The sequence below is a fragment of the Eulemur rufifrons genome, chromosome 2 (genome assembly GCF_041146395.1).
Source record: "Eulemur rufifrons isolate Redbay chromosome 2, OSU_ERuf_1, whole genome shotgun sequence".
NCBI classification, from domain to species: domain Eukaryota; kingdom Metazoa; phylum Chordata; class Mammalia; order Primates; family Lemuridae; genus Eulemur; species Eulemur rufifrons.
Window position 1 is genome coordinate 38,130,688 of NC_090984.1, and position 12,271 is coordinate 38,142,958.

At 37.6% G+C, this 12,271-nt stretch overlaps 1 protein-coding gene across 1 annotated transcript in view; it reads left to right on the forward strand.

Moving 5' to 3' along the window:
• RFX7 (regulatory factor X7) overlaps positions 1-12,005 on the forward strand; it is a 138,465-nt gene extending 126,460 nt beyond the window's left edge. Inside the window, exons 5-9 of the mRNA XM_069459553.1 lie at positions 1,358-1,474; positions 2,792-2,876; positions 3,503-3,710; positions 7,012-7,307; positions 8,506-12,005. Of these exons, the coding sequence (XP_069315654.1) occupies positions 1,358-1,474; positions 2,792-2,876; positions 3,503-3,710; positions 7,012-7,307; positions 8,506-11,787 (3,988 nt within the window). The 3' untranslated portion in view covers positions 11,788-12,005. The remainder of the gene's footprint in view (positions 1-1,357; positions 1,475-2,791; positions 2,877-3,502; positions 3,711-7,011; positions 7,308-8,505) is intronic.
• Positions 12,006-12,271: the final 266 nt, after the last annotated feature.

The window sequence follows — 12,271 nt, forward strand, 5'->3', positions numbered from 1 at the left end:
ACCCCTTCATTTTGTACCTTGACCCCTGAACCACTCGAAGTAGCACATTTAGTCTCAATGTAAATATGAGTAGGTAATACTTCCTATATCGGAAAATTTCAATACTTGTTCCCTTTTCCTTCTCCCCACACTTCAGCATTGTTGGGAATGTGTTTGCTGGGCAACTCCTCCCCCTCTACCCTTCCTTGTGGAATTTTTTGTGGGAATAAGGAGGGGACAACCAAGAAAAATACCACTGTCTCCAGACCTACCCCCATACTCTGTGTATTAAGTCACTCAGAGTCCTCTGCCTTCTCCTGAGTCTCTCCCAAATTTGACATCTTGAGCTCAGGTCACTTCAGAAATGTTGTCAGGATATTCAGTAGTCTACAAGGACCCAATTTCTTGTTTCCATTACACCCTGCCTGCCATGCCTCCCAGTTGTTTTCACCTCTTTCTTCATCCTAAATGTCTCTCTTGGGCTCTCCAGTGCATGACTTCATCAAGAAGCTGTCCTGGTGGATGCTGAATGAGAGGCGAGAGGAAGAGATAGTTTCTCTGACTTCCTCTTCTTTTCCAGGTAGTGGTTCTCCCAAAGGCCAACACAACAGTTACGAGAACAACCTTGGCAGCCAGAACAAGATAATGACCTTGGTCTGCTGCTGAACTTCAGAGGATTGGCATTTTACCTATGACTGGCAGCTCTAGAGAAAAATAGAACACCTGATTCCAGTGGTAGTTAAGACTTGGCTTATCTCCTGATCCCACTTGAAGTTACTGTCTTACAAAGTCAGTTTTTTTTTTCCAGGCAATACCAGGGGTAGTGGAGTTAGTGAAAGGAAAACACTGGGACCTTTGGAACCTGTCTAATGTGCCTTGGTGTTTTTCCCTTATCAGTAAAATGAGAGTACTGGTGTAGATGATTCCTAAGGTCCCTTTTAGTTCTAAGATATCATGTTTCTAAATTTTAAACCATGTGGTAGTGTTATCTCTAATGTCTGATGTGCATGATATATATATACGGGAAATTATCCCAGTATGTGAGCCTAATACATACATGGAAAATTATAGCCCTACTGGTTGAGCTGGATATATTCATTTCAGATTGTAGTTGGAAAACTTTGTACCAACATTATATCTTCTTGCAAGTTTCTTGAATGCTATTGAAAACAGTACTATATACCCTGAGGGTGAAACCAGCTAACTAAACCCGAGATAACACGCATCTCCAAAGAGTAATGACCATATAAATTGTGGTATATAACTTAAAGATCCTTTGCTTCACTTTGTCAAATGGATCAAATTGTGTTGAAATAGCACCATGCTACGTAATTGTAAATTCTGTTACTCTCTAAATTGGTCGATCCTTCTTTTGCAGGAGCTATTGTGACAATCTTGGTTACCATCCGTTAAGTGCTGCTGACTTTGGAAAGATCATGAAAAACGTCTTTCCAAACATGAAGGCACGTCGTTTGGGCACAAGAGGCAAATCTAAATATCCTTTACCAAAATGGTTTTAATAATCTCTTTATGTTCTCACTTATTATAAAACATCTGTTGTAGTTCAGCTGCCAACTATATTTAGAAATAAATTTAAATCAACAAATATAAGCAACTCAAAAGGACTTAGTGGAATAATTACAAATGTTATTTTCTCAGCTGTTTATCAAACTGCAAGAGAAATAACAAATAATGATTCATTTTTATATTAGGATTGTGATAGGTTTTACCTTATTCTATCACTATGGAGTATTTTAATGGCCTTGATCTCCTTTGCTTTAATAGTAAGAATTATTGAGACCTGCCATATGTTCAGCAATTTTAAAATAATAAAAGTGGAGAAAGAGGTTAGCTTATTTTCTTTCCTTCTCCTAGTTTAAAAACATAGGCGATCTCTTTGGCAAAAAAAAAAAAGTATATTGTGGAACTCATACTGAAAGATTAGTGTGTTTGCTTTAAAGTGTTTTTCAGCCAGCCATTTAAAACGTGTATTAAGATTAAAGCCAAGGCAAAGAAAAAGTCCCTCTTGTGATAGAGAAATAGGAGCAAACAGAAGTAAGGAAAATTAAGAATTTATTGAAGTTTTATTGAAGTTGCTTCTACTCTTGAAAGTAGATTGTAAAATAGAGGGTCTCTGTATCATATTAGATAGTAGGGCATGCATTTTCTTCCTGCTTAGCTTTTCAGCCACTTTTCAAAGCATAAGATTAGCTACTATGGAGGAGATGAGAGGAAAGGAGAGGGAGGAAGGCAGTTTTTCTAAATTGGTTCCAGGTGTTCTCTAACCACTCATTGCATGACCTGTCCTTGTTTCCTGAATACGAACAAAAATGTCTTGATGTGTTTTTGGCATGTTACAGGTGATAATCCTGTGTGTTTCAGTGGAAAAAGAGAAATGAAAAGGTTAAAACCCTTGTGACACTCTTAAGAGTTGTTTTTGTCCCAGTGCCTTGGGCTAAAGTTTCCCTTCTCTGTGCCAGGTTTCCATCTGGCTATTCCTTTCCTTCTGACCTGTTTGTTACTGGTGGCTGGCACAGCATATTAGGAACATTTATTCATAAAATTTATAACAGATGAGAATCATTTCATTTAAGACAGTAATATTTAACATTCTACAAGGACTATTCCAGTTTCAAAAGAGTAAAAGTATCTCAAGTTTCAACTATTAAGGTTTTTCTTACTGAAGAATTCAGAAAATAGATGTTATCTCAGGCTGATTTTATTCTCATTTCATATATGGTTACTTCTCAAGTGCTGTCTGTGTAAGCAGGTCATTTAATTTAGAGTACTTTAGACCTTAACTATTTATTACGTATTGCTACAGTGGACTAAGAAAAAAAGCTTTTGTTCATATGCCAACACTGCCCAACCTTGACTTTCACAAAACTGGAGATGGGGTAAGAATTCTGCCTTTTCCTTTTAAAAAGTAGAATTTTACGTTTATATCAATAATGAAATGCATCCCACAAAGTCTCATTTGGATAAGACCAGGGACAAAAGTAAATGAGGGAAAAAAAAACCCTCAGTAACTGAAAAATATTAGCATAGATGACCTACATCAACATGAAATTTGGGGGAACAAATATCTAAAGTTACTGATTTTTAGATAAGTCCATGATATATATTGACTATATGTATGTGTGTGTATTGTCGAGAGGAAAAAGTAAGTCATAGAGTAATATGTATAATATAAATTTTGAAGAAAACATATGGCTACTGACATAGTTTGTTTTATTAAAGTTAGAAAAGGTTTTACAAAGATTCAAAATATCTACTAGTCTTCATATATGTTTAACAACCATTTAAAGTGTTATGTTCACAATACTGCTGACTGCTATGCCCTGATGGGTATAGGTCTCTTATTTGCAAAGCCCTTATATATCTGCCAACAGGTCAGTTCATACTGCTTTGACCCAAAAGGTTTAGATCATATCTCCTAATGAAGAATACATATCTTCAATGTGCCTCAATTTAATTTCTCTAATCTTTTTATGGTTAACTTTTCCTTTTTTTCTTTGTTTAGTTGGAAGGAGCTGAACCTTCTGGGCAGCTGCAAAATATTGATGAGGAAGTTATCTCTTCTGCTTGCCGTCTTGTGTGTGAGTGGGCCCAGAAAGTGTTAAGCCAACCATTTGACACAGTCTTGGAATTAGCCCGCTTCCTTGTAAAAAGTCACTATATAGGCACCAAGTCAATGGCAGCTCTAACTGTAATGGCAGCAGCACCAGCAGGTACTAAATTGTTAATAAACTATAACTGACAGGGATGTCACTGTATTTGGAATTGGTAGCAAAAGAAGAGTTTGACCAAAGAACTTCATCTTTTTAGTATTTGTAAGAGTTCACTCTTAACTCCACTTAACACTACATTTGGATATGTTTGTTGAGCCAACAAAATAATAATAATATCCTTTCATTATAAAGCTTAATGCTATATTTTTAAATATTGCTTTGCTGAAATATGAAACTATAGATTCCTCAGCTGATACTTTATTAATTTTTCCATTGCTGTTTTTAAATTTAAGGAATGTGTGCATATGTACTTTTAAGTACATGTGTATCTAACTTGATAAATATTAGAAGTAAAATAATAATATTAAATTTTAAAATTACTTGCTAGACTCCTTTCCAAGAAACTAGTATTTATAAATAAAATGATCTTTGGACACTGTGACAGATAACTTGGTCTCAAAAAAAATAAACTCTATGAAGCATTATTATAAAATAGCAAGAGTTATTTTTTTTGAATATGCACTCAAGTGCATATTTTCATTAAAGGAGGAATTTTTGGAATTGACAGTATTGTTGGAATAAATGACTTCTTCCTAAGATAATAGCGGTGTAAAGTATCAGTTCTGATGAAATTTTTTAAATATCTTATTTCGTTCATACCTTATAAGCCTAAAGAAGAATGAATAGATTATTGTAATTCTAGGGAATTATGAATTCTGTGAAAAATACATTAATATGTAACTTGTTGTTCTAGGGACGATTCTTCTAAATGTCAAATCTAAGTTTGTTTTGTTTTGTTTTGAGACACAGTCTCACTCTGTTGCCTGGACTAGAGTGTAGTGGCATCAGCATAGCTCACTGTAACCTCGAATTCCTGGGCTCAAGGGATCCTCTTGCCTCAGCCTCCCGAGCAGCTGGGATTACAGGCACATGCCACCATGCCCAGCTAATTTTTGTACTTTTTGTAGAGACAGGGTTTCACTATGTTGCCCAGGCTGGTCTGGAACCTTTGGCCTCAAGGAATCCTCCCACCATAGCCTCCCAAAGTGCTAGGATTGCAGGCATGAGTCACTGTATCCAGCGTAAATCTAAATATTTTTAAATCTACAATAGATTTATCCCAGCCAGAATTATTGTCTCTTAATTAACTTTTTCACAATATCATAACATGTACATTTTAACAGTAAACCAGTTTTCTTTCAGTTTACATTTTATCAAAAGCTTTAAGTGTGTGTGTGTATAAGTATACTCTGTCCTCTCATTTTATGACCAGTTGAGGACCCATTTCAAAAAAACAGTCTCTTACAAAAGCTAGTCACAGTTTTTTCTGTCTCCATCTAAACTGTATGACCTAAATCTGTTCATTATATTTACAAGCAGGAGAGTGCCAGCTAGATTGCTCTCATATGTTACCTCATCTAATTCCCCCCAGGAGTGCTGTGATATAGGTGTTATTTATTGCCAGTTTACAGATCAAGAAACAGACTCCAGGAGGTTAAGTATTAATAACTTGTTCATGGGCAAATAAGAAGTGGGACCAGGATTTGAATCCTGATTTGTCTGTCTCCAACGCCCAGTTTAACTCAATTATATCATACTGTCGTCTTATCTTCTGACAAAACGAGCTTTAAAAAGTATGGACCTTTCAACTTTCTCTGTTCTCTTTCTGCTGTACCTACTGACACCTAGAAGAGTTCTTCAACAGGTTGAGGACTTAGAAGGCATTACAAGGGAAAGAAACATCTGTTTTTCTTATTTTTCACATCATTCATAAAGTCTAACTGAAAGAAATGTTGACTGAATTGAATGAATGAATTTTTAAGGTGTAAAGTGTAAATAAAAGTGTGGGTTTTTTTTAAACAAAAGTACTAAAAAATTACATTTATAAACAGGTGTTTTCCATTTTTGAAAGCCATCAGCCTGGGAGGCTAAATACTTTACTAATTGCACCATTATTCAAAACACTTTTAGAATCTCTCTTGGAATTTTGTTCTCAGCCCTGACTACATTTTTCAAAATGTATCCTTGGTAGTAGATTAATTTTCATCCTTTGAAGGTGAATTTTTTTTTTTATAAATATAGACTCCATATTAAGAACAGGTTGTGTTACAAATGTCCTTTTGTAAGTCAGCTGTTTGGAACTCATTCCTGTCTAGAAACCCTGGCAGGAGGAATAAGACGGCCGAGCTGTGAGCCATTGGCAGAGGCTCTCTAGGGTACAGGTGCTGAGAAGCCAGACCTACGGCTGGGGGCCAGGAGGGCCCAGTACAAGTGGAACTGGATTTGAGAAGAAAACTAGTACTTAAAAGAAGGGGGCAAAAGATGAGGGATTATTAAGGAGTGACTGTGGGGAGAGTGTTACAGTCTCCCCTTTCTCTCTTTCCTGCTCACCCCACCTCCATACACGCCAAGTCATTGCTGTTAACTAGAATGATGAAAAGCAGAAATGGGGTGGGGAAGGAAGAGGAAGGGCAAGGTGTACCAGTAGAGTAGTGTTTCCCTCCCCTTTCTTCTCTTCACTGTTTTGACTGACAACAGCTTACTTTCTAATGATCTTAATGCCACATCCCAATAGTGGAATGAGCTTTTTTAAAAATTAATTTTATTACATAATCAATTTTTGAAATTTAAATTTTATTTTATCGTTTCTTTTTTCAATGTTTATCTTACTAGTAGTTTAAAAAGTTTTCTCAGTGACACTTTTTGGAATATCTTAACCTTAATCTTATTGAGAAATTCTGCTTCTAAATTTCCTCTAGGCCATACTGGAATAATTGTACAGTAGGAATTAAAATAGTAGTACTTTTTATGCATTTCTGGTAAGATTGAAAACTTGTTTTCCTCATACAAATTTTTTTCTAAGATACGGAGTGGTTTCAGCAAAATTTTTTGAGTGCCCCTGTGAATATTAAAATCATGAAAATGCACGAATTTCTTTCTAATTAGAGAAGGGGGAGAATTTGCTTATCTGATAAAATGTAAAAGTGCTATCTTGACATTTATTTATCTTAGCTTCTGCACATTTATGATACAGCTACTCTTTTCAAAATAATCTGTTATTGTTGATTTAATTGAAACTGTCACCTGAGTTGAACCATATTTTTAAATGACAGTTAAAACCATACTGAGAAATGTTTGTAAATTGGTGTAATACTTAAGCTTTATAAAGAAATTGTTAGTTAAAATTTGCTGTTTTTGTTGCTTTGCCCAGTAGATGGCTACATATTCAAAGAAATTGAGTTGTAACTGCCTTCTATAAAAGAGAGTATTTATTTTAGCTTTCCTTTCTGTTTATTTTCAGGAATTAAAGGAATTACCCAGCCTTCTGCTTTTATACCTACAGCTGAAAGTAATTCCTTTCAGCCTCAGGTAAAGACTTTGCCATCTCCTATTGATGCTAAACAGCAGTTGCAACGGAAAATCCAAAAGAAGCAGCAAGAACAGAAACTACAATCCCCTTTGCCTGGAGAATCCTCAGCAAAAAAATCAGAAGGCGCTACAACCAATGGAGTGACTAATCTTCCTAATGGAAATCCTGCAATCCTTTCTCCTCAACCTATTGGTATCGTTGTGGCAGCTGTCCCTAGTCCCATTCCGGTAATATCATTACATAGTGTTTGGCCTTACTGGGATGAAGGGAAATCAATCTTTTAATTAAAATTGGCAGATGAGAATGAGGCAAGTGTAGGTGTAGACACGGTCATAAACTGGTTCTGTGACCACAGACAGATTCCCTTTCAGTCATTTGTTTTTTCATTGAGGATGTATGTTGTTGATTACAAAGTGAGTTATAAAATGAATGTACATGAAAATACAAAGATTCAGGACATATATAGTATGCACATAACTAGTCAGAGCTATATGTAATAGTGAGTCATTTTCAGAGTTGTTTCATTCCTGGCTGAGCCAAGATAATATAATTGCAAACTTTTTTTGTTTAAACTTTTTAACAGGTGGAGCAAAACTATAATGTGTATTGATAATACTTTAACATAGGCCTATCTGTGGCTTGCTGGATATAGTAATAGGACCTTGGGTAGGCCCTTTAGGTAGCTAGTTTGTTTCTTTATCTACAAATAGAGGTTAACTGTCTCCTTTCCTATCTCACACAACTAAAGTTATGATGAAGGAGTTTTTAAAATGAGAATGTATCATGCCAGAGTAAAGTGGTACTTTATGTTATTATTGATAATATTATTAAGGAGATAACTTTGTTTTGTTTTTCTTGTTCTTGCTATCATCATTATCATCATGCCATTAAAACTTGAAATACTTGGGAACCACACTGTTCACTATAGAGCAAACTTGGGTAGATAGTAGTCTTGTTTGGGACCTTATTCACGGTGGTTTAGTTACTAAAGTCCAAGGCAGACCCATTATATGACAGTTTCCCTTATGAGTAAGCCATCTTTTTGACATAGATTCCAATAGATATCTTTGTTTTATGTTTCTTGAAGATTTTATCTCCTCTTCCTATAACCTCCTTAAATCATTGTTTCAGCAAATATTCATCACAAATGTGAAGATATTAGTCTTGTTAACTGAAAAATGATTTAATATTCTTCTTTCTTATTCTTATATTTTATAACTATACTGCATTATGGTTGCATTTGTTATTTATGCATCTGGTTGTATAGAACCTGATCTAGAACTGTCCTTTAACATAAGAACTGTCTTTTATTTTTCTTTTTAACATTAACATTTAATAAATTCCATAAAAGCATATAGATATACAAATTACTGTTTATATCCTGGACTTCTTAAATCTGGTTTTTTGTTTTGTACCTTATAACAGGTCCAACGGACCAGGCAATTGGTAACTTCACCAAGTCCAGTGAGTTCTTCTGATGGCAAAGTTCTTCCCCTCAATGTACAAGTGGTCACTCAGCACATGCAGTCTGTGAAACAGGCACCAAAGACTCCTCAGAACGTTCCAGCGAGTCCTGGTGGGGATCGTTCTGCCCGGCACCGTTACCCTCAGATCTTACCCAAACCAGCCAACACCAGTGCGCTCACCATCCGCTCTCCAACTACTGTCCTCTTTACTAGTAGTCCCATCAAAACTGCTGTTGTACCTGCTTCACACATGAGTTCTCTAAATGTGGTGAAAATGACAACAATATCCCTCACACCCAGCAACAGTAGTGCCCCTCTTAAACATTCTGCCTCAGTCAACAGTGCTACAGGAACAACAGAAGAATCGAGGAGCATTCCACAGATCAAGAATGGTTCTGTTGTTTCACTTCAGTCTCCTGGGTCCCGAAGCAGCAGCGCTGGGGGAACATCTGCTGTGGAAGTCAAAATGGAACCTGAAGCATCATCAGATGAGCATCCTGTACAGTGCCAAGAGAACTCTGATGGGGCTAAAGCTCCCCAAACAACACCTAGTGCCCTTTTGGGTCCGAAAAGTAATACAGATGGAGTAGTGCAGAAACCTTCAAATGAAGGTATCATTGAAATAAAAGCAACTAAGGTCTGTGACCAGAGGACCAAATGTAAAAGTCGCTGTAACGAAATTCTGCCAGGCATGTCAACAGGCAATAATCAGAGCACTGTCACTCTCTCAGTTGCTACTCAGAACTTAACTTTCACCAGCACCAGCTCACCGTCTAATGGTGACTCAATAAATAATAAAGACCCTAAATTATGCACTAAAAGTCCAAGAAAACGACTGTCTTCTACATTGCAAGAGTCCCAGGTGCCTCCTGTAAAGAAACCAATTGTGGAACAGCTTTCTGCAGTTATCACAGAAGGTCAGAAACCAGGCAGTGTTAAGAAGGACCAAAAGGTTCCACATTCAGGGAAAATGGAAAGTTCAACAGCAGGTGCTCAGATTCCTAGCAAGGTATCAATAAACATCAATTCACACATGGTGGCAAATCAAACCTTGAACTCTTCTGCTCTTATTGCCAGTGATTCAGCTTTGGAACAGCAAACAACACCATCATCATCTCCAGATATAAAAGTAAAACTTGAAGGAAGTGTCTTTCTCTTGGACAGTGACTCAAAATCAGATGGCAGCTTTAATCCAAATGAATGGCAACAAATCACTAAGGATTCTGAGTTTATATCTGCCAGCTGTGAACAACAGCAAGATGTCAGTGTTATGACAATTCCTGAGCACTCTGATATCAATGACTTAGAGAAATCTGTTTGGGAATTAGAAGGAATGCCACAGGAAACGTATACCCAGCAGCTACATAGCCAGATACAAGAATCTTCTTTGAATCAAATACAAGCACATTCTTCTGATCAGTTACCTCTGCAGTCTGAACTGAAGGAGTTTGAGCCTTCTGTTTCCCAGACAAATGAAAGCTACTTTCCTTTTGATGATGAACTTACACAAGATAGTATTGTGGAAGAGCTGGTGCTTATGGAGCAGCAAATGTCAATGAACAATTCGCATTCTTACGGTAACTGTTTGGGAATGACTCTTCAGAGTCAGTCAGTAACTCCAGGAGCTCCAATGTCATCTCACACCTCCAGCACCCACTTCTATCATCCCATCCACAGCAATGGCACTCCAGTCCACACACCCACACCCACGCCCACTCCTACCCCAACCCCAACCCCAACCCCTACCCCAACCTCTGAAATGATTGCTGGGTCTCAGAGTCTATCACGGGAGAGCCCTTGCTCCAGGCTGGCCCAGACTACACCTGTGGATAGTGCTTTAGGAAGTAGCCGACATACACCCATTGGTACTCCACATTCTAACTGCAGCAGTAGCGTCCCTCCCAGCCCCGTCGAATGCAGAAATCCATTTGCATTCACCCCAATAAGCTCCAGTATGGCATATCATGATGCCAGCATTGTCTCAAGTAGTCCTGTGAAACCAATGCAAAGACCCATGGCCACTCACCCTGACAAAACCAAGCTTGAATGGATGAATAATGGGTATAGTGGGGTTGGTAATTCCTCAGTTTCTGGCCATGGCATTCTCCCAAGCTATCAGGAACTAGTGGAAGACCGTTTCAGGAAACCTCATGCTTTTGCTGTGCCTGGACAGTCTTATCAGTCTCAATCCAGACATCATGACACTCATTTTGGTCGTTTGACTCCTGTCTCTCCTGTGCAGCAGCAAGGTGCCACTGTAAATAATACCAACAAACAGGAGGGTTTTGCAGTCCCTGCCCCTCTTGATAATAAAGGAACTAATTCATCTGCCAGCAGCAACTTCAGATGCCGGAGTGTGAGCCCTGCTGTTCATCGCCAACGTAATCTTAGTGGAAGCACCCTCTATCCAGTATCTAATATCCCACGGTCTAATGTAACCCCCTTTGGAAGTCCAGTAACCCCAGAAGTTCATGTTTTCACAAATGTTCACACAGATGCATGTGCCAACAACATAGCTCAAAGAAGTCAATCAGTTCCATTGACAGTCATGATGCAGACAGCCTTCCCGAACGCTCTTCAGAAGCAAACAAACAGTAAAAAAATAACCAATGTTTTGTTGAGTAAACTTGATTCTGACAATGATGATGCAGTGAGAGGTTTGGGAATGAACAACCTGCCCTCCAATTACACAGCCCGGATGAATCTCACTCAGATTTTGGAAACTTCCGCTGTTTTTCCTAGTGCCAACCCACAGAATATGATTGATTCCAGCACTTCTGTTTATGAATTCCAAACACCATCTTACCTCACCAAAAGTAATAGCACCGATCAGATCAATTTTTCTCCTGGAGATAATCAAGCACAATCAGAAATTGGAGAGCAACAATTAGATTTCAATAGCACTGTTAAAGACCTCTTGAGTGGAGACAGCTTACAAACCAACCAGCAGCTGGTAGGTCAGGTAGCATCTGATCTCACTAATAGTGCATCTGATTTCTCTAATGATATCAGGTTGTCTTCTGAGCTCTCAGGCAGCATCAATGATTTGAACACTTTAGACCCAAATCTACTGTTTGATCCAGGTCGTCAGCAGGGACAAGATGATGAAGCTACACTGGAAGAATTAAAGAATGACCCATTATTTCAACAAATTTGCAGTGAATCCATGAACTCTATGACTTCATCAGGTTTTGAATGGATAGAAAGCAAGGACCATCCTACTGTTGAAATGTTGGGTTAAATTGTGTTTTATAATATGTAGCACACTGTATCTAAAGACATATGTATTGTATTTGTCTTAATGGAAGTGCCTCCCGCAGCAGAAACACTTACTATTAATTGTGACATTTTAAAAGCGTTTGCTGCAGAAGTGGTTTCTTCTTCAGTAGGAAATGGTTAGACTTGCCTCAGTTCTTAACAAGTTTCTGAAGACAGTAGGCTGTAGAAGAACAAGTATTAGGTTTTAAATTTTATAATGTTCCCCATTTAATCACATTGTTTGCTAGTAAACAATTGACTATTCAGCTGTTACAAGAGCAGTCTAGATCTTTATTTTGTGTAAGTTCATTTTAATTCATCAGTTGATATGCACAGAATTTAGAAGAAACCATCAGTTGTAGGTATAGGCTATTTTGTTGTTGGCATTATCTTTTAGATATAAAATCATAGCTAAGGTGAACTGTAGACAAGAAGGTCTTCCTTGAAACAGGGATAATATTCAGGTT